The sequence below is a fragment of the Sparus aurata genome, unplaced genomic scaffold, assembly GCF_900880675.1.
Source record: "Sparus aurata unplaced genomic scaffold, fSpaAur1.1, whole genome shotgun sequence".
Taxonomy (NCBI): domain Eukaryota; kingdom Metazoa; phylum Chordata; class Actinopteri; order Spariformes; family Sparidae; genus Sparus; species Sparus aurata.
The window spans coordinates 7,976-30,649 of record NW_022045120.1 but is presented as its reverse complement, the minus strand read 5'-3'; the positions used below and the strand labels follow the sequence as shown (position 1 = coordinate 30,649).

At 39.6% G+C, this 22,674-nt stretch overlaps 2 protein-coding genes across 3 annotated transcripts; both read right to left on the bottom strand.

Annotated features, from left to right (window-relative positions):
* Window positions 1-8,701: 8,701 nt before the first annotated feature.
* Window positions 8,702-12,093, bottom strand: LOC115577832 (C-type lectin domain family 4 member E-like). Its single transcript, XM_030410713.1, has 8 exons — window positions 12,046-12,093; window positions 11,827-11,865; window positions 10,286-10,384; window positions 9,762-9,839; window positions 9,590-9,640; window positions 9,246-9,397; window positions 8,972-9,111; window positions 8,702-8,884 (listed from the first exon to the last, which is right to left on the bottom strand). The coding sequence occupies exons 4-8, from the start codon at window positions 9,778-9,780 to the stop codon at window positions 8,710-8,712; spliced, it is 537 nt and encodes a 178-aa protein (XP_030266573.1). The 5' UTR covers window positions 9,781-9,839; window positions 10,286-10,384; window positions 11,827-11,865; window positions 12,046-12,093; the 3' UTR covers window positions 8,702-8,709.
* Window positions 12,094-13,576: 1,483 nt separating this feature from the next.
* On the bottom strand, window positions 13,577-21,616 carry LOC115577827 (C-type lectin domain family 4 member E-like). Of its 2 annotated transcripts, XM_030410705.1 has the most exons (8): window positions 21,529-21,616; window positions 21,321-21,383; window positions 15,479-15,577; window positions 14,709-14,786; window positions 14,536-14,586; window positions 14,316-14,467; window positions 14,058-14,182; window positions 13,577-13,971 (listed from the first exon to the last, which is right to left on the bottom strand). In XM_030410705.1, exons 1-8 carry the CDS (start codon window positions 21,590-21,592, stop codon window positions 13,797-13,799), a joined length of 807 nt encoding a protein of 268 aa, XP_030266565.1. In that variant the 5' UTR covers window positions 21,593-21,616; the 3' UTR covers window positions 13,577-13,796. The 2 variants fall into 2 exon arrangements, with proteins under 2 accessions (XP_030266565.1, XP_030266566.1); XM_030410706.1 differs by lacking the exon at window positions 14,536-14,586.
* Between the last annotated feature and the right edge of the window lie 1,058 nt (window positions 21,617-22,674).

Below are 22,674 nucleotides of genomic sequence, written 5' to 3'. Positions count from 1 at the left end.
TTTACAGTTCAAACTCGCGTTCAGTGGTGTCCGTCTGTCCACAACCATGTGCCCTCTGTCACTGAGTCTGTCAGTCCGATCCAGAACCTGTCCTCTGTCTTTGTCATCTTGTCTCTCAGTTTCTGCATCAGGAACGACTGGACAAGGAAAATTGATGAAAATTCAATATATCTATGTAACATCACTTTTATCATGTTAACTAATGCAAAAAACACAACATGATAGAACAAAAGCCAGAGAGCTGAATGAAGCTGCAGCAGTGTGTTCTACCTGCTCGTCTCGGCTCTCTATCTAACCAGATCTGCTCCATCTCGTCTGCATTCTCTCTGGCCTGTTCCCAGGTTCATTCATCAGTGGAGAAATAGTAGCACTGTGGTCCATTCTGCTCCCAGCCTTCTTGACATTTGTGACATGTATCCACTTTGAAGAGATTACAGGCAAAGACTTGAATCAAGTGCAAACAAAACACTGTTCATATTTACAGTCAGGAAGAACTGAAAGAGTTTGAATCTGAGAGCAGCTGAGACGATAGCCACAGGTTTAAACTGTCACTGTTTCAGGATCGTCTTTATTTGAGAAGCTGAACAGAGAACTAAACTCTTGGCAGAGATAATTTGAAGTTTACCCAAAATGTGACTTACCTGTGATATTCTTTCTCATGGCTGCATTGTCATCAGTCAGCTTCTGGAGTTGTTTCGTGGTTTGATGGTATTTATAAACCTCGTTTTTAAAAAGAAAGTCAAGTCAGTGTGTGAAACTCAAATTTGGTATTCACTGCAGAACTTGATGATTAACATTATCAGAGCGATGTTTACTGAAATTACCAAATTACTAAAGCAATTATACCCAAAGGTTGACAGCTAGTATTTTAATTAGACCTCAATCTTCATCTGTTTTCATTAAGTGAGTTAAGTGTAAAGTGTCTCTATGACCAATGTGATTAAATAAGATAATTTATTAATTCAATTCAATGAATGCAGACTTAAACACAAGCCTTATATGTTTGTTAATCTTTGCATACATTTACTATTTACAATTAAAGATATCTAAATGTATAATGTGTTTATTCCATGGCTTTTTTAAAGCATTTAGACTGGTTATTCTGTGTCCTGTAATAAATTGCACGTTAAGGTATTTAAGTTTTACACATTGAGTTAACTCTGACCCCTGACCCTTTATATTGAAGTTATGTCAAAGAATTAGATTGGATATTTACATTTAATGAAATCACTTAAAGTCATTGTTTTAAGCATGTTTTGAGTGCAATGTATGTTGCACTCTCATTTTTAAGACAGTTCTGTATCTCACCTGCAAGTGAAGCCACAAGTTCTTTTCTTCAAAACAATTATCAGATTGTAGAAGTCAATCTAGATTAAAATGCTTTTTTCCCCTTTTTTTTAAACAGTAAAACTCACCAGTATAGCTGAGAGCGATGACAGCAGCAGCCAGGAGAACCACTACAGCCACTCTCTCTGCCGTGACCTTTGACCCTCCAGCTGCTTGTTGTTGGGGGCCTGTTGAACAGCAGAAGATGCAGATAGTGTGTTTGGATGATACTTTCCCAGTAAACCTAGTGTTTGTAAGTGGGGCAGGAGTTTCTTCTAGACATATGAACTTCCTTTACTGTAGACTTTTTGAAAACACAAATTAAAGCTGCTACAAGGAACTTTCTTTTGTGTTGTTTCTGGCGCCCCCTCAGGACAAAGGTGGTATGACCACCACCTCCTCCTGTGGTAAACATCTTGATCTCACTGCATTTACTTTGAAAGTGAATAAAAAAAAAAGATGCAACATATTTATAATGCTATTTTTTCTTCTAAAACATTGCCAGCTGGCTTTGTGGGATTCACTCAGTACTTGGACGATGGTGAAACAGTTTTAGTTCCATACCACCAGACTACAGAGCAGTCTCATTCCTCAGGCTGTGACTCATCGTCAGCAATCTGCCATGAAAACAACCCACATTTTTTTTACATTTCCAACTCAACAAAAGTTAGAATCTGCTCCCTTAGGTCATAAAAAGGCTTCAGAATTAAACAAAGACTGTTTCTTAAATGTGCAGTGTGTAAGAATTATTATGAAATTATTTATACAGCAAAAAAAAGACAAATAACCAAAGTGACCGCTGCTGACTCTAGCTGCTTTTTGCTAGTTTGCTCAGCTAGCCATGCAGGTGCTTTGGACCAGCAAGCTAACTGCAGTATATGTTTCTTCAACATCTATCTATAAATACAAGGAACCTCTGTCTGTCTGTGTGTGTGTGTGTGTGTGTGTGTGTGTGTGTGTGTGTGTGTTCCTCAAATATCTCTGCAGATCAGGATCAGACTGACCTGAGAGTTTCAACATGGCTGCTGCTTGGTTCAAGGGTGTGCTATTTCGCATTTGTTTCGACTGCAATGATACCATGAATAAATTATTTCATAAATGCTTTACAAATTCCACGAGTATTGTCCACCGGAGCCACCACAGTCACGTGCGCACCAGAGCCAATCACTGCAGAAGTCAAGCCCATGACATATCTTAAGAAACAAGCGGATTTATACCTGCAGCGGCGCGAGCTGGACCGGGATTTTGCCGGCGGTTCGGTCCCGTTCTGTGCATCTAAACTGACTGTTGTGGATTAATGAGATTAAACAAGTCCAGACCGAGTCTATTCGGGTCTGAGGAGATCCAGAGACGCGTGGAAAACAAAGTGGGATCGGAATCTGTGGACCTTCGTGTGTAGCTAGCGCCTAGCCGCTAGCTACACGGCCCACCTCCCGAGTTGACGGAGCGGACGCACTGGCACGTCCAAAACTGGACTTAGGGTAAATAATGTCCAACACACTTTTTCGTGAACATCGCTGTTACGTTTGCTTTGTGTCTGGTGCAGGAAGAAACAGTAAAAATGTGCTTTTGTCACAAGTGGATTTATACCTGCAGCGGCGCGAGCTGGACCGGGATTTTGCCGGCGGTTCGGTCCCATTCTGTTCTGTTCTGTTCAACTAAACTGACTGTTGTGGATTATAATGAGATTAAACAAGTCCAGACCGAGTCTGTTCGGGTCTGAGGAGATCCGGAGATGCGCGGTCAACAAAGTGGGATCGGAATCTGTGGATGTTTGTGTGTAGCCAGCTGCTAGCCGCTAGCCGCTAGCCGACTCACACGGCCTAATGTTACCTACCGAGTTGACGGAGCGGGCGCACCGGCACGTCCAAAACCGGATTTAGGGTAAATAATGTCCAACACGCTTTTTCACGAACATTGCCATTACGTTTGCTTTATGTCTGGTGCAGGAAGAAACAGTAAAAATGTGCTTTTGTCACGAAAGTGTCCAAGCAGCAAGTTTGGTTGTTGAGGAACAGGAAGATGTGGGAGGGACATCGGCGGATGATTGACAGCAGCAGTGATGTGTTGGAGACAGCAACAGAGATAGCGAGTTTTGAGAGTTGAGAGATTTGTGACATATAGCGTGTTTGGAGTGTATAGTTAGTGTGTTATGTAGTGTTTGGTGTGGTGTGTTTAGTGAGTAGTGGAGTCGTGTTGTGAGGCTAACCAAGGAGGAGACGGCTGAATGTGGAACAGGCAGGAAGGAGCTGAGCCCTGAGCCTGAGGCATTGCCTGCATTTAAATGTAAATAGTTACACATAACTTTGTAAATTTCAAAAATGAATGCACCAATGTAGTAAACAACAATTTATATTTGCATTATAACTAATGCAATTGGTTCAATAAACATTTTTGTGGTTTTCACAGTAAAAAAACTAACTTTTTCTACTCTGGTTTTATGTTATTTTGTGATTTTAGGTCCATAGTGTTAACATAGTACCTTAAAATGAAAAAATAACTCTACAGTCACACATATGAGGTTGTGCTAAAAATAATTACACCAAGTAAGGCAAGGTTAATAGTTTTTAAGGTGAAATATAATGGTATAATCAAAAGTAGTCAAAAACAGCCAATTATATCCCTGACGTCCCACCTTCAAACACAGCCTCATTTGGCCATCCATGAAAAAGCTACCTAACCTCCCACTTTTCTATAGGAATACATGCTTCCTACGGGCAAAGCACTAGTAATATATTGATGTCATGATGTCAAAATTGTCGTTTTGGACGATGGTGAAACAGTTTGTTTTAGTTCTGTACCACCAGACTACAGAGCAGTCTCATTCCTCAGGCTTTGAGACTCATCGTCAGCACTCTGCCACGAAAATAACCCACATTTTTTTACTTTTCCAACCCAAATAAGTTGGAATCTGCAAATGTACGTTGTAAAGAGGCTTCATGAATTAAATTAAGAAATGATACTCAAAATAAAATGCTAATTGCTACTGACTGTAGCTTCTGTTTGCTAGTTAGCCCATGCAGGTGCTTTGGACCAGCATGCTAACTGCAGTATATGTCTCTTCAACATAATTCATCAGTGCCATGATGTCATAATGTCATCTCTTCACATTCTGTGGATGATTTAATAGGGTCCTTTTTTTATGTTTTCAACCAAATGTCTCACATAATGCACCTTTAACACAGCCACTTTATCGTTCCTTGTAGCATGTGTCAAAATAGTTGAGATCCATTTACTCCTGTCTAATATAAATACCAGTATGTACACACACACGGAGAAAGTTGAGAGTCATACACTCCTGTCAGACACAAATACAAGAAAGGGACATTATACTTTGTCCTGAAATGATTCTGCAATATATCAAAACTTTACTTGCTGCACTGTGTTTGCCATAAATTCATTGGAAAGTGTTAAACCATTACATTAAAGATGTGTTGAAATAGGAAGTGAAGAGGAAAGGGCAACACAGGGTGTCTGTGAAAAAGAGGAAGTGTTACACTCAAGGCTCTGTCTGTCATTCTGTCTCTGATGATCATTTTTGACTTAGTATTAACTTTGCAAAGTTAAAGGAAGTGTAAGGTGTAACCATGATGTATTGAAGTTTAGAGATCTAATGAAAATCAGTAAAGAAACAGTGTTGAGCTGAGGTCATGAGAAAGTGTTAAAGAACTGGTCAGGTCAATGTGAGGCCAAAAGGATGTGTCGAAATCTGATCACCATTTGGGCACGGGCACAGACAGTGACCTAGGCATGTTGGATCATTATGAAATCGTCAGCCGGCATCAAGGGACTATTAGTCATTGAACGGAGAGATGGTGGGAAAATGTCCTAATAAGGACATAAAACCGTGCCACCGTCCAAAGCAAGAGAGAAGCGTTATGAAATCTTAATCAAGGGGTTATCAACCAGTGAATGGAGAGATGCTGAAAACATGTCCTAATAAGGACACAAAACCAAGCCAGTGTCCGAAGCAAGAGTGTATATAACCTGAGGAGCACGGGCTAAAGTTTGTTCTTCCACTTCCTCAAGCCTTGAAGAAACACCTGAGACGGAGAATGTGGGCAGCCTAAACATCGCAGAAAGGACTTCAAGAAATCTTCAGCAGAAACAGACCAAGGAATTAAGAGCACAACAGGATTAACCATTTTTGCCATCATGCTGTGGATTACAATTTGGATATTGGAGTACTTTTGTTCACGCTGCTGGCGTGAAGTTTGGACTTTGAGGAAGTTACGAGACCTCCGGCCGGGTTGGTGATTTGCCTCAAGGACTTGGACTTTCAGCAGGAAGGGAAAGGTAAGCCACTGGATAGACCTGACCCTCTCCATCTCACCTAAATTTAAGTATTTCTAACCAAGCCTCAGCTCTTTTAGATTAATTTGTTATTTAAAGTATTGTGATTTATCAAGAAGTATTTTTGATAATGAGTGATAGTAATTGAAATAAGTATTGCGCTGTATGCTTTGCCCATGCTAAAATCTATGCAATAAAACCTACATAATATAGTTAAAGTTAAAGTTGTGGACATTGATTTTATGTCTCTTTGATTGGAAGTAAAAGTCAGGTGTTAATTGTGCATAATATCTTGAAGGTTCTTAAAGGTTACTCTAGCCTACCAAATTGAAACAGGCCCTTAGGGTTTACCAAAAGCCCTTAAAATCAAACCTAGCACCATACTAAGAGCCCAGATCATTTAGAGGAGAGCTGTCATTAACGGGCGTGGCTGGTGGCTGTATCTGACTCAAGGGCTATTCATGTCAGGTGCCAGACCAGAGGAAGCAGGGTAGACGTTCAGTTTCAGGCAGTTAGAAGCTAGGCGAGTATCCTCATTACCAGCTTAAAATCCCTATTTAAAATTCCCACTTTTTAGCAACCTTTTATAGGTTATAGGGATCTAACCCTGTATATTGGAGAGCTGGTCGAGTACCTCCTGGACAGGGGTAAAGCTCGGGATCTAACACATGGTTACATTTGGATTAGAATGCAGATGAAAAGATGGAAACGTGATGCTTGATGCTTTCACTTGCATCATAACACTATGGATTATTCTGGCCGTTTTTCATGTTTAGTTCCTCTTTTCCCTTGACATAAACTTCTGTTTTCAACTTATTATACAGCAAACCTTCTCTCAACATCCCAGCGTTTTGGAGTGGGGTTCCTTTATTCTTTATTTGCAGCTGCAAAAAGCACAATCTATATCAACAGCACGGCGACAATATTTTAAAAAGCCTGATTTTAGAGCTACAATATAATTGCTGTAAAGGTGTGGCCACGCTGTCTGTTTTGAATCAGTTAACCTCGGTTCAAACAGCATTTGTCAATTTGTTCACACCCCTAATGTTTGTATTAGATCTGTAAATATGAAATTTAATATGTTGAAAAACACGCAAAATGCCAGTTTTCATGTCATTGCATTTCAATATCTATATCAGTGAATATACCCTGAAGCCTGCAGTGTGAGGATTTTAAAAAATCACAGGTTTTTCATTTAAATGACATTTGAAATCTAACTGTCTTTAAACTGTATGACATACATTGTTTATATTCAGAGGGTGGTTAAAGTTACAGTTTTTCAAACAAGTGTATCATATCATTTTGTGCATGAAAGGTGGTACATAAATAAGGTTATCTGTAATGTAAGAATTGACCACCTGTTGTAGTCATGCTCAAAACAGACTAATAGCTAACTGCTGCTAACCGAATCTGCTGTTAGCTCGGTTAGCCGTGCAGCTAGCAGTCCAAACTGGGAGTCATGAGAACGCAATACATACACGTCATTTTGTCAGAACTGTTTTTCACATTCTGCTGGTAATATATATCTATTGAATATTGAGTAATACATGTTTTTATTCTGGAAAAAATCTGAAAAATTGTGAACATTGTGGCTCACTGGAGGTCAGAGTTCATGCTCCAGTTTATTTAATCATAGTTCTTACTTACCAGGCAGCTCTGCTGATGGCTCGCTGTTCAATGTCTCGACTTCAGAGTACGTGGTTTCAGTCGGTGAGGAAGTCAATGATAAAGAGTAAAATAAACTTTCATGATTCACTCAAACTCTGACAAAGAACATTCCCTGGAAAGCTCTGATTGTAATAGCAAAAACATAGATAGATAGATAGATAGATAGATAGATAGATAGATAGATAGATAGATAGATAGACAGACCCACCTGTGGCATTTCTATTTGATTTTATGAAGCTAGCATTAACGTACACCGTATCGTCTTCAGCCATTCCACCGTTTTGACTAACTGTCAGTGAGGTTGCAAGATAAGTTTAAGTTGTCACAGGAAAAAACAAAAAAAGGAAAAAAGCAACCTTCCTGTCTGAGATGCCAATGATAACACAAAATCTTTTGCAATAACATTTTACTTCCCATTTGTTCAGAATAGAAAATACTAGAATCATTCTAAATATCTCAATATGATATATAATATAATACAAATCTCCCCACGCTGACACAACAAATGATTTGTTTTCAAAGAACAGAAGAAGAATTCAGTGGTTAGAAGACATTTAAATGGTCACATTCAATGAAGTGTAACAATCCAGAGAACTTCCAGCAGCATAAAATCTCTTTTCAGTGCAGACGTGTCGCTGAGCTGAGCTGCTGCTTGTTTATTAAGCTGGACTCTAAATGTTTCTGCTTTCCTTTGTCTTTATATTTACTCAAGTACTGACAGACTGCCCTCTCACATAACTGCAGAGTTTCACTTTGTTAAATCTTTTTCTGTGTGGAGTTGGCGGCCATGTTGGTGTTGGTGACGTGTGTTGAGCATCATGACATCGTTTCACACTAAAACAGATGATACCTCCTTAAACTTTCAGCAGTTCACTGACTTGAACATGAATCTTTTTAATTCACAAACATCATATGTTTACTTCATGGCACAATTCAAACGGGAGCGAAAGATTATTTCTTTCTCCATCACCAGCATGCAAAGTTTTATTAAATAAGGTCCCATGTGGCAAAATGGCCAAAACTGGAAATGAAAAACTATAATAATATTATAATAATATGCAAAAACAGAGAGGCGTTGTATGGTTTTATAAACATAAATATGTAAATATATGACATTTTTTAACGGATTACACATTCATTCAGGCATTAAAATACAATATTCAGCCTGGTTTAGCTTAATTATTCTTGACTTGTTGACGTTTCCAAGATGGCACAGAAGAAGAGCTGTAAAAGTAAAAGTAAAAGTAGAAAAGGGTCGTACAGTGACAGTTAGAAACAAAGTGGACATTTTCTTCCTTGCTGAGCAGTTTCAAGGTGACACCAGCTGCTACGACAACTTGAATGATTTTTGAATGTACATGTAAGTATCATAAATCCCACAGACTTTCTGCTGAGGGCACCAGTGCGATGCTAACTTCGGTTTTAACGTCCAGTTTCTACAGATTTCTCACAAATACGTTTCTGAGGTGCTGTGCAGGATTTATCAAACCACCACTTCAGGCTTGATCTAGATATTTCGCCCATCCTCACACAGTCCTGTCCATTTGCATTCCCCTCTTTCAAGTTGTCTGGCTGTCCCTTGCCCCAAAAAGTCAAACTGCGAGACAGAGAACAGAAAGAACTGGTTCAATTAAACTTGTGACTTTGATTTTGTTAATACATAAAACCTGTTTACAGGTCAAACCTCTTGTTCAGTGGTGTCCCGTCTGTCCACAACCATGTGCCCTCTGTCACTGAGTCTGTCAGTCCTATCCAGAACTTGTCCTCATCCTCTAACATCTTCACAACAACTTCTTCTTCTCTCAGTCTCTGCATCAGGAATGACTGGACAGGGGAAAATTGATGAAAAATACAATATATCTGTGTAACATCACTTTCATCATGTTAACTAATGCAAAAACACAACATGATAGAACAAAAGCCAGAGAGCTGAATGAAGCTGCAGCAGTGTGTTCTACCTGCTCGTCCTCGCTCTCTATCTTAACCAGATCTGCTCCATCTCGTCGGCATTTCTCTCTGGCCTGTTCCCAGATTAATTTATCAGTGGAGTAATAGTAGCACTGTGGTCCATTCTGCTCCCAGCCTTCTTGACATTTGTGACATGTATCCGCTTTGAAGAGATTACAGCAAAGACTTGAGTCAAGTGCAACAAAACACTGTTCATATTTACAGTCAGGAAGAACTGAAAGAGTTTGAATCTGAGAGCAGCTGAGACGATAGCTCACAGGTTTAATCTGTCACTGTTTCTTTAATCAACATCAGAGGATGCAAACATGTAAGAAAAGCAACATCAGTCACTGACCAGGAGGTTGTGGACAGTGTTTCTGCACCGTTATCACTTCACAGCGTGTCTCTGTTATGAAAGAGGATAAAACGATGTCACTTCCACCAGGATCGTCTTTTATTCGAGAACCTGAACAGAGAACAAAACTCTTGGCAGAGATAATTGGAGTTTAACCCAAAATGTGACTTACCTGTGATATTCTTTCTCATGGCTGCATTCTCATCAATCAGCTTTTGAAGATGTTATGTGGTTTGATGGTATTCATAACCTCATTTTAAAAAAGAAAGTCAAGTCAGTGTGTGAAACTCACATTTGGTTTTATTCAGAACTTGATGATGAACATTATCAGAGCGATGTTCACTCAAATTACTAAATTACTAAAGTAATTATATCCAAAACATTGACAGCAAGGTTTTTAATTGTAAAAGTGTTTCTATGATGCAATGTGAATTAATAACATAATTTATTGAATTAAATTCAATGAATGCAGACTCAAACACAAACCTTATATGTTTTTCAATCTGTGCATACATTTACAGTTAAAGATACTTCAACATGCATATAATGTGTTTATTCATGGGCTTACTTAAAACAATTTAAGATGGTTATTTGTTACTGGTTTTGTTCTATCAGATTATAGAAGCCTGTCTAGATTCATTTGTTTGAATATAAATGAATAAACAAATAAAAATGAAAAGAAACAGTAAAACTCACGGGTATAGCCAAAAGCGATGACAGCAGCAGCCAGGAGAACCACTACAGCCACTCTCTCTGCTGTGACCTTTGACCCTCCAGCTGCTTGTTGTTGGGAGCCTGTTGAACAGCAGAAGATGCAGATAGTGTGTTTGGATGTTACTTTACCCAGTAAACCTAGTGTTTGTAAGTGGGGCAGGAGTTTCTACTAAACATACGAACTTCCTTTACTGTGGACTTTTTCCAAACAAAAATTAAAGCTGCTACAAGGAACTTTCTTTTTGTGTTGTTTCTGGCGCCCCCTCAGGACAAAAGCGGTATGACCACCACCTCCTCCTGTGGTAAAGATCTCGATCTCACTGCATTTACTTTGATAGTGTATAAAAGGAAGAGGCAACATATTTTTTATGCTATTTTTTCTTTTTAAACACTTCTGGTTGACTTTGTGTGATTCATTAAGAATGTGGACGATGGTGAAACAGTTTGTATTAGTTCCATACCACCAGGCTACAGAGCAGTCTCTCAGGCTGTGACTCATCGTCAGCACTCTGCCATGAAAATAACCCACATTTTTTTTAATTTTCCAACCCAACAAAAGTTAGAATCTGCTCCTTTAGGTCATAAAGAGGCTTCAGAATTAAATTAAGACTGTTTCTTAAATGTGCAGTGTGTAAGAATTATTGTGAAATTATTCACAAAAGAAATGGACAAATAACCAAAGCAAGCGCTGCTGACTGTAGCTGCAGTTTGCTAGTTAGCTCAGTTAGCCATGCAGGTGCTTTGGACAAGCATGCTAACTTCAGTATATGTTTCTTTATCATAATACATAGACGCCATAATGTCCAAATTGTCATCTCTTCACATTCTTAAGATCATACAAGAATTTTCTTTTTTGTTTTAACCAAATGTTTTACATAGTGCAACTTTAACACAGCCAGTTAATCGTTCCTTGTTGCATGGTTACATTTGGATTAGAATGCAGATGAAAAGATGTAAACATGATGCTTGATGCTTTCACTTGCAACATGATAATACAGTTTATTCTGGCCCTTTTTCATGTTAAGTTCCTCTTTTCTCTTTACACAAACTTCCTGCCTTCAACTCATTTTACAAAAACTTCCTCTCAACATCACAACATGTTGGAGTGGCGTTCCTTTATTCTATTTTTGCAGACGTAAAAAGCAGAAGATATATCAACAGCACAGGCGGCGACATTTTAAAAAGCCTGATTTTAGAGCTACAACATAATTTCTGTAAAGATGTGGCCACACTGTCTGTTCTGACAGTCGGGTTAGCAGTTAGCCGTGCAGCTGGCAGTCCAAACTGGGAGTCCTGGGAGCGTTGGTGTTGGTTAGCATGCTAACGTTAGTATATACCTTATCAACACAATACATACACATCATAATGTCAGGACTGTTATTCCCATTCTGCTGGTAATATATATCTGTTGAATATTGATTAACACACGATTTTATTCTGGAAATAGTCAGAATTTGTGAACATTGTGGCTCACTGGAGGCCAGAGTTCATGCTCCAGGTTATTTAATGATATTCTTACTTACCAGGCAGCTCTGCTGATGGCTCGCTGTTCAACATCTCGACTTCAGAGTACGTGGTTTCAGTCGGTGAGGAAGTCAATGATAAAGTGTAAAATAAACTTTCATGATTCACTCAAACTCTGACACTGAACAGTTGTTAGAAAGGTCTGATTGTAAATGGCAAGATAGATAGATAGATAGATAGATAGATAGATAGATAGATAGATAGATAGATAGACCTACCTGCATTGACGTACTCCGCATCGTCTTCAGCCATTCTACCGTTTTGACTAACCGTCAGTGAGGTTGCAAGAGAAGTTTAAGTGGTCACAGCAAAGAAAAAAAAATTCCTTCCTGTCTTTTACTTCCCATTTGTTCAGATAAGAAAATACTGAAATCATTCTTATTATGTCAGTATGATACAGTATAATATAATATAATATAATATAATATAATATAATATAAATCTCCCAACGCTGACACAACAAATGATTTGTTTTTAAAGAACAGAAGAATTTAGCGGTCAGAAGTCAGTTAAATGGGAAAATTCAGTGAAGTGTAACAATCCAGAGAACTTCCAGCCGCATGAAATCTCTTTTCAGTGCAGACGTGTCGCTGAGCTGAGCTGCTGTGGCTTGTTTATTAAGATGGACTCTAAATGTTTCTGCTTTCCTTTGTCTTTATATTTTCACAAGTACTGTCAGACTGCCCTCTCACATAACTGCAGAGTTTCACTTTGTTAAATCTCTTTCTGTGTTGGTGTTGGTGACGTGTGTTGAACAACATGATGATATGATGATACAGATGATACTTCCTTTTACAAACTTTCAGCAGACTTCATCGACTTCAACATGAATCTTTTTATTTCCCAAAAATCATATGTTTACTTCATGGCACAATTCAAACAGGAGCGAAAGATTATTTCTTTTTCCATCACCAGCATGCAAAGTTTTATAAAATAAGAGTTGTAAAACATGGTTTTAAAGGAGTCATCACCTGGTTTTTTACATATCCACTCCCTTTTGGATCGCTTTGGATCAATTCTTAAAACTTATTAGAAAAAAAAAAAAAAAAAAATCAAACATAGAGCTTGTTCTGACACTTTTTCATACCGCGACTTTCTCACGCGAGATTATGCGCGAGGTTTTGACCGGTCCGGATGTGCATTGTATTAATATGTAATGAGGCGCGCGTTGATTGGCCGCAGGAAGGACAGAGCCGGAATGGGGGGCGAGCCTGCATGCACACACAGACTCCAAAACATAAACAGCCCCCTGTCATGGCGCACACACTAAATGACGAACCTTACGGAATTCAGGCATTTATGTACGAGCCGGAGTCGGAAACCGAACGGGAGAGTGAAGAGGCAGAGACGGTGGAAGAGACACGTTTACAGCAGGACGTCTCTGAATGGTAAATTATTTTTTTTCCGTCTTACTTTTCACACTCGTGTTTTACATGTCAGACCTGAGTTTTAATGCTGGCGGTCACGATGTATGGTGTGAAAATGACAGAGAAATAAGCAGATTCGGCGTGCTCACTCTGGCTGAGGACGGCTGTGAGCTGATGCTTATGCAAGTAGCCTCCTGTGGTAACGTCACCACAGGAGCAGAGTCAAAATCTCGCGCTTTAGGAACGCGCACTATTGTGCGCTATTCCTGTTCGGAAAAAGAGCCAAAGCGAAAAAAATAAGCCACTTTCAAACTCCAGCTTTTCAGGCAAGTTTCAACAGAGGTCCAACACCAATATGCATGATTTAACGAGAGAAATTGCGATTTCCGGGTGATGACTCCTTTAAAGAAGTAAGTAAAAGTAGAAAAAGGTCGTACAGTGGCAGTTTAAAAAATAAAGTCGACTACTTTTCTTCCTTGCTCAGCAGTTTCAAGGTGACACCAGCTGCTGTGACAACTTGAATGATTTTTGAATGTACATGTAAGTATCATAAATCCCAAAGACTTTCTGCCGAGGGCACCAGTGCGATGCCAACTTCGGTTTTAACGTCCAGTTTCTGCAGATTTCTCACAAATACGTTTCTGAGGTGCTGTGCAGGATTTGTCAAACCACCCTTTCAGGCCTAATCTAGAAATTTCGGCCATCCTCACACAGTCCTCTCCATCTGCATTCTCCCCTTTCCAGTTGTCTGGCTGTCCCCTGGCCCAAAAAGTCAAACTGCAAGACAGAGAACAGAAAGAACTGGTTCAATGACACATGTGACTTGATTTTGCAAACATCTAAAACCTGTTTACAGGTCAAACCTCTTGTTCAGTGGTGACCCGTCTGTCCACAACCATGTGCCCTCTGTCACTGAGTCTGTCAGTCCGATCCAGAACTTGTCCTCATCTTCTACCATCTTGTCTTTCACTTTCTGTATCAGGAATGACTGGACAGGGAAAGTTGATGAAAAATACAATATATCTGTGTAACATCACTTTCATCATGTTAACTAATGCAAAAACACGACATGATAGAACAAAAGCCAGAGAGCTGAATGAAGCTGCAGCAGTGTGTTCTACCTGCTCGTCCTCGCTCTCTATCTTAACCAGATCTGCTCCATCTCGTCTGCATCTCTCTCTGGCCTGTTCCCAGGTTAATTCATCAGTGGAGAAATAGTAGCACTGTGGTCCATTCTGCTCCCAGCCTTCTTGACATTTGTGACATGTATCTGCTTGGAAGAGATTACGGCAAAGACTTGAGTCAAGTGCAACAAAACACTGTTCACTGTCAGTCACTGACCAGGAGGTTGTGGACAGGGTTTCTGCACCGTCATCACTTCACAGCGTGTCTCTGTTATGAAAGAGGATAAAACAATGGCACTTCCACCAGGATCGTCTTTTATTTGAGAAGCTAAACAGAGAACTAAACTCTTGGCAGAGATAATTTGAAGTTTAACCCAAAATGTGACTTACCTGTGATATTCTTTCTCATGGCTGCATTCTCATCAGTCAGTTTCTGGAGATGTTTCGTGGTTTGATGGTATTTATAACCTTGTTTTAAAAATGAAATTCAAGTCAGTGTGTGAAACTCACATTTGGTAATTACTCAGAACTTGATGGTGAACATTGTTAATGCTCACTCAAATGATTAAAATACTAAAGTAATTGTACCCAAAACATTGACAGCAAGTATGTTAATTAGACCTAAATTTCATCTAGTTTAATGACATGAGGTAAACATAAAGTGTTTCTTTGACTCAATTTGAATAAATAACATAACCTATTACATTAAATTCAATGAATGCAGACTTAAACACAAACCCTATATGTTTTTTAATCTTTGCATACATTTACTTTTTACAATTAAAGATACTTCAACGTACATATAATGTGTTTATTCCCTGGCTTTTTTAAAGCATTTACACTGGTTATTCTGTTTCCTGTAATAAATTGCACATTAAGGTATTTAAGTTGTACACATTGAGTTAACTCTGACCCCTGACCCTTTATATTGAAGTTATGTCAAAGAATTAGATTGGATATTTACATTTAATGAAATCACTGAAATCATTGTTTTAAGCATGTTTTGAGTGTATTGTATGTTGCACTCTTATTTTTAAGACAGTTCTGTATCTCACCTGCAAGTGAAGCCAGTTCTTTTCTTCAAAACAATTATCAGATTGTAGAAGTCAATCTAGATTAAAATGCTTTTTTCCCCCTTTTTTTTAAACAGTAAAACTCACCAGTATAGCTGAGAGCGATGACAGCAGCAGCCAGGAGAACCACTACAGCCACTCTCTCTGCTGTGACCTTTGACTCTCCAGCTGCTTGTTGTTGGGAGCCTGTTGAACAGCAGAAGATGCAGATAGTGTGTTTGGATGTTACTTTCCCCAGTAAACCTAGTGTTTGTAAGTGGGGCACGAGTTTCTTCTAAACATACGAACTTCCTTTACTGTGGACTTTTTCAAAACAAAAATTAAAGCTGCTACAAGGAACTTTCTTTTTGTGTTGTTTCTGGCGCCCCCTCAGGACAAAGGTGGTATGACCACCACCTCCTCCTGTGGTAAAGATCTTGATCTCACTGCATTTACTTTAAAAGTGAATTTTAAAAAAAGACGCAACATGTTTACAATGCTATTTTTTCTTCTTAAACGTTGCCGACTGGCTTTGTGGGATTAATTTTCTCTGGTCTCAACATATTTAAGCTGGTCCTCCCTGAGCCTGCCAACTCTCAGAATGAGGAAAACAAGTGAGTCCTGCATGGTCTCTACACCCTGCCTACCCCCTGTTTGATTTGTTGCCCCCCCCCCCGCCCGACAAGAACAAACCCAATCTACCTCCTCCTACCTCCCTTTAGCACCTTAAAGGGCTATATATAATTTATTTATATTACTATTTGTTCTATGTGTTGCTTTTTTATTTGTTGCTGCGGGAGCACCCTCAATTTCATTGTATTCTCCTGTACAATGACAATAAAGACTATTCTATTCTATTCTATTCTATTCTATTCTATTCTCTTCCTGTGGTAAAGATCTTGATCTCACTGCATTTACTTTGAAAGTGAATAAAAAAAGATGCAACATAAGTACTTGGACGATGGTGAAACAGTTTGTTTTAGTTCCGTACTACCAGACTACAGAGCAGTCTCATTCCTCAGGCTGTGACTCATCGTCAGCACTCTGCCATGAAAATAACCCACATTTTTTTTACTTTTCCAACCCAAACAAGTTTGAATCTGCAAATGTACGTTGTAAAGAGGCTTCAGAATTAAATTAAGAAATGATACTCAAAATAAAATGCTAATTGCTGCTGACTGTAGCTTCCGTTTGCTAGTTAGCTCAGTTAGTCATCCAGGTGCTTTGGACCAGCATGCTAACTGCAGTATATGTTTCTTCAACATAAAATATCAATGCCATAATGTCATAATTGTCATCTCTTCACATTCTGTGGATGATTTAATAGGTTTTTTTTTTATGTTTTCAACCAAATGTCTCACATAATGCACCTTTAACACAGCCAGTTAATTGTACCTTGTAGCATGGTTACATTTGGATTAGAATGCAGATGAAAAGATGGAAACATGATGCTTGATGCTTTTACTTGCATCATAACACTACAGACTATTCTGGCCGTATTTTATGTTTAGTTCCTCTTTTTTTGTAATGTAAACGTCCTGTCCTCAGCTTATTTTACAGTATTGTATCTATGTCTATTAGAGACCTGAATACCTAGAGATGGTTAATTGGTGCTCAGCTCTGTCAGCACTAGCACTTTATTACACCTTCCTGTCCTCGGTCCGTCTGTGCTGAACCTGAAGCCATCTTGCTGTTGTCTGTCTACCTTCATGTGTCAGCATGCATGTCTTATTGTGGTCTTGCTTTTATGGTGTATGCATGCTTATTCTGTATCTGTGCTTCTGCTTTGCATGCTGTGGCGTGATGTGTCTTGAGTCATGGGTTTTTGTGCTGCATGTTTTTTGGGGATGTCTTGAATGATGTTTTCTGACTGATTAATGTTATATATGCTATTTTGTCATGTTGTTAACTGCTGTGCATGTTTTGCAGATTGCCTTGGCCAGTAATTTTGTAATTTTAATCTTATTTTTTATTTTCTGTTCTGTTTTTAGGGTGACTTTAACATCTGACTAGGGACTACAGATGAAAAATAGCCTCTTGGCTAATCTGGCGCATTTACAGCAATGTTATTAATGTGCACTGTCCCTGTTTTCAAATAAACTTATACTTATAGTAAACTTCCTCTTAACTTCACAAGGTGTTGTAATGGAGTTCCTTTATTCTTTATTTGCAGCTGCAAAAAGCACAAGATATATCAACAGCACAGGCGACGATATTTTAAAAAGCCTGATTTTAGAGCTACAATATAATTGCTGTAAAGGTGTGGCCACGCTGTCTGTTTTGAATCAGTTAACCTCGGTTCAAACAGCATCTGTCAATTTGTTAACACCCCTAATGTTTGTATTAGGCTTGTAAATATGAAATTTAATAAGTTGAAAAACACGCAAAATGCCAGTTTTCACGTCATTGCATTTCAATATCTATATCAGTGAATATACCCTGAAGCCTGCAGTGTGAGGATTTTAAAAAATCACCGTTTTTTTGTTTAAATGACATTTGAAATCTTACTGTCTTTAAAGCTAGGGTCTGTAATGTTGTTCAGACACACATTTTGTTATACTGGGTGAAATTATCCTGCTATCCTGAGAGTAGTCAATACATATGTATTCAGAAAAAGGAACTAAAATAATCAGACCTCGGTGGCAGCTGTAGGACTGAGAAAAAGCTGACCAATCCGTGCCGTCCGGCCCGGAGAGCACGGATTGGTCAGATGCAGGATTGGTTAGATGCCTTCATGTCAGGTTCTGTCCCTCCCTGCTCCGCGCGTGCACGCATTAGGTTTCACTGTTGCCGGAAATATTCAGACACTTCTCTGCAGAAATACGGAGTTGCAGGAGAAGACGTTCATTTGGTTACAATGGCAGAGAAAGTGCAGCCAGCGTAACTTGTAACAGCTCACAAGGGCAAGGAAAGGCAAGGAAAAGAAAGCCTCAGGCAGAAAAGGCTGCAACGAAAAAGGCTCTGGATGAAGAAAGAAGTCGGACAGGGTCAACATCGGTGCTGCGTTTGAGTGGAGGAGACAACTGGGGCATGTGAAGGGCTTGAAAAGTGATGCAGAGGTTGCTCTCTTTCTGTTGGACAGGTAATTATTTGTTTTGTTTCAGGGGGATTTGTTATTTTCATGAAATATGTGAGGTTTGCCAACTTGGCTACGTTTGTAGCTCATATTAGCCCAATGCTAACGTTAGCTTCTTTGTGTGTTGTTTTTAGCCATGAGGATGGCTAATCAGTCGGCCCAATTTCCACTGGATAGGGGTCCGCTGCGTTGCGGCTCCGATCCGGTTTTGCTCCGCCGTCTGGCAATCCCCACTGGTTGCGGTTTGTCCACCATGGCGCAGTATGGTAGACAGCTGGCCTCACGATGTGTGCTGGTGTCAACACGGAGTGTTTTATTTTGGAAAAGTAACAGGATGTAGTTTTTTATTTGGGCACTTGACTTCCTGTCTGCTCCCTGCTAAATTCAGCTGAATTCCTGCGTCTTGCTAAGGCATCTCCTTCTCCCTGCTGAGTCCCACTAACAGATGCGCGTTCAAGTTTGTGGGGGAGTGGCTTTGGACGGAGCACTTCTCTTGGATGGTCTCTTCTGAGGAGTCAGAGAGCTTCCTGATGTCACTGTTGCTGGGCTTCCTTGGCCTGAAGATGGTCATCCTCTCTTTGGAGTTTGGAGCACCATGTTCACCAGGATGAGAGAGGATGCTGGCTGTGCCTGAAACTGTCTCCTGTTCATTGTCTCTTTGCTAGACATCTTGAGAGAGGATGATGGTGTGCCAGAAGATGTACATGTACCAGCGACGGGATTTGATGGGGGACCTCTATTTGGCTGTAAATGAGTCCAACAAATCCACAACTCCCTTGTACTTGTTGTTGAAACCAACAATGTAAGGCCTCTCAAGTTCAGTGTAGCTTCTGTTGGCTTTGTCCCAGCGTTGAATCTTCTGCACATGTTCAGGTCCAGCAAAGGACAACACAAGTGTGATGGCCCTGTTGTCAGACCATTTGACAGCACAGATGTTGTGATTCCCCTCCACTCTGACATCATCGCTTCCTCTCCCCTTTTTCTTCAAGCTCTTCTCGTCTTCAAGGTCACAGTTGGGCAGGCGCACCTGCCTGGCTGTTCCCACATAGTGAATTCCCCAATGTTTTCCAGGCAGACAATACTGTCTGCTTATTGTAAGTCACTTTGGACAAAAGCATCTGCTAAATGCCCTAAATGTAAATGTAAATGGCTTAGCCTATGCTCTCTACTTATCATGCTAAAAGAAATGTGCATCCCAATCACCAGCCATTAAGTCACACAATACTGCCTTGACATGACAATACTGCTTGTAATGCCCTCTAATTATCATACTAAAAGGAAAACATGCATACCCCCACTTACATCCACACATCCACATTCAGGAAAATGTTCACCTTTCTTAGAACTGAATTGTCTGTTGATATCCTCTTTGTGGACAAAGTTGTGGAATTTTAGGTCAGTCTGATCAAATTAACTACATTTTTTAGAGATAAAACTTTTAAATCGGTCAAATCTGATCAGAACACAACACAAGGGTAGTATGTATACTGTCCATGTATAAAAAAACACTCTGACGGGATGGGGAGGGGGGGTGGAACTTAGAGGAGATGCCACTTTCAAATCTTGCTAGCTCTCTTGCTAGCTCTCCAGGATTGTAGACCCTAGCTTTAACCTGTATATATATATTGTTTATATACAGGGAGTGGTTAAAGTTACAATATTTCAAAGAAGTGTATCGGTGTATTCATGCTCAAAACAGATTAACAGCTAACTGCTAACTGCTGGTAATAGGGCTGGGCGATTAATCGAATTTTGATCGCGATTTCGATTTTGGCTCCTCACGATCATGAAAACACTGTAATTGAAGAAAAAACGATTAATGTGCCGCCGCGTGTCGTGTATGCAAATTACTGCGCTGTAAATGTAAAGTGAACGCACCTGTGTCGCCTGCAGCTGCAGCAGTGAGTGTGTGGATCAATTGTGGAACGAGAGATTGAGAACATGGCAGAAAAGCAGCCTGAGCCTTTAGTTGAAAAGAAAGGTAGGACAACTTCGGTAATTTGGAGACATTTTGGCTTCAAATCGTCGGACGTGGAGCAGAAGGAGATTGTTTGCAAAGTCTGTCACACCGTCGTGTCTGCACCCCAGGGCAACACGACAAATGTATTTAACCATAAAGTGGTCTATGACAAAGTATTGAAGGAGCAAAAGACACAAAAAAAGTGCAACACAGTCCTTCATTGAGGACACTCTTTACAATGCCGCTCCATATCCCAACGGCTCCCGGCAACAGCGAGAGATAACGGAGGCTGTGACATTAATGCTAGCTAAGGACATGTGCCCTATCAGTACAGTTAGCAACCCAGGCTTCAAGATACTGGTCAACACTTTGGACAAGCAGTACGTGTTGCCATCATGCAAACATACAAATATTATTATCATTTACCTTTTTACTTGTTACTAATCTATCTGGCTGTTTTTCTAAAAGTTATATTAAAAGTTGAGTTTTGGTAGCTCAATAAATCCTTTTTTTTTTAAATCAGTGAATAATCGTGTTTATTAATCGTGATTTCAATATCAATCAAAATAATCGTGATTATTATTTTTAGCATAATCGCCCAGCCCTAGCTGGTAATATGTATCTAACCGAATCTGCCGTTAGTTCGGTTAGCCGTGCAGCTAGCAGTCCAACCTGGGAGTCATGGGAGTGTTGGTGTTGGTTAACATGCTAACTTCAGTATATATCTTAGCAACGCAATACATACACATCATTTTGTCATAACTGTTTTTCACATTCTGCTGGTAATATGTATCTATTGAAAATTGATTAATACATGTTTTTATTCTCAAGAAAATCAGAAAAATTGTGAACATTGTGGCTCAATGGAGGTCAGAGTTCATGTTCCAGTTTATTTAATTATAGTTTTTACTTACCAGGCAGCTCTGCTGATGGCTCGCTGTTCAATGTATCGACTTCAGAGTTCGTGGTTTCAATCACTGAGGAAGTCAATGATAAAGTATAAAATAAACTTTCATGATTCACTCAAACTCTGACAAAGAACTTTCCTGGAAAGCTCTGATTGTAATAGCAAAAACATAGATAGATAGATAGATAGATAGATAGATAGATAGATAGACTCACCTTTGGCATTTCCATTTGATTTCATGAACCTAGCATTAACGTACACCGCATCAGCTTCAGCCATTTTACCGTTTTGACTAACTGTCAGTGAGGTTGCAAGAGAAGTTTAAGCTGTCACAGCAAAAAAACAAATAACCCAAAAAAACACCCTTCCTGTCTGACATGCCAACTAAAACACAGTCATTTGCAATAACATTTTACTTCCCATTTGTTCAGAATAGAAAATACTAGAATTATTCTAAATATCTCAATATGATATATAATATAATATAATACAAATCTCCCCACGCTGACACAACAAATGATTTGTTTTCAAAGAACAGAAGAATTCAGCAGTTAGAAGACATTTAAATGGTCACACTCAGTGAAGAGTAACAATCCAGAGAACTTCCAGCAGCATGAAATCTCTTTTCAGTGCAGACGTGTCTCTGAGCTGAGCTGCTGCTGCTTGTTTATTAGGCTGGACTCTAAATGTTTCTGCTTTCCTTTGTCTTTATATTTACTCAAGTACTGTCAGACTGCCCTCTCACATAACTGCAGAGTTTTACTTTGTTAAATCTCTTTCTGTGTTGGTGACGTGTGTTGAGCAACATGGTGTCATTTCACACTCAAACAGATGATACTTCCTTTTACAAACTTTCAGCAGACTTCATCGACTTGAACATGAATCTTTTTATTTCCCAAACATTATATGTTTACTTCATGGCACAATTCTAACAGGAGCGAAAGATCATTTCTTTCTCCATCATCAACATGCAAAGTTTTTATAAAAATAAGGCCCCATGTGGCAAAATGGCCAAAACTGGAAATGAAAAACGATGATAATTAGTGGGCTGTGCTCGCCAGCCCACTATGGACACCTCTATAGCAGAGCTATAGGTGTCCATAGTGGGCTGTGCAGAGCACAGCCCACTATTGTTATTGCTCGCGCCTCTTTTTAGTGGGCTGTGCTCGCCAGCCCACTATGGACACCTCTATAGCAGAGCTATAGGTGTCCATAGTGGGCTGTGCGGAGCACAGCCCACTATTGTTATTCCTCGCGCCTCTTCTTATTATTATTCTCCCTACGTCCTTTTTTCTGTCGCTAACTCACCCCGCACCGTTGAGCGCATACAAACAAATTATATATCAAAACGTGCGGCTCGG

Bases quoted from the DNA above. Each gene is read 5' to 3' on its own strand.
- LOC115577832 (XM_030410713.1), bottom strand. The intron at 9,398-9,589 runs GTCAGTGACTGA...ATCTCTTCAAAG, and splicing joins ACACTGTCCACAACCTCCTG to CGGATACATGTCACAAATGT. The intron at 8,885-8,971 runs GTTTGACCTGTA...TCTGTCTCGCAG, and splicing joins GGGACACCACTGAACAAGAG to TTTGACTTTTTGGGGCAAGG.
- LOC115577827 (XM_030410705.1), bottom strand. From the start codon at position 21,592: ATGGCTGAAGCTGATGCGGTGTACGTTAATGCTAGGTTCATGAAATCA. The intron at 14,787-15,478 runs GTGAGTTTTACT...TTTTAAAACAAG, and splicing joins CATCGCTCTCAGCTATACTG to GTTATAAATACCATCAAACC. The intron at 14,183-14,315 runs GTAGAACACACT...TTCCCTGTCCAG, and splicing joins TAGAGAGCGAGGACGAGCAG to TCATTCCTGATACAGAAAGT.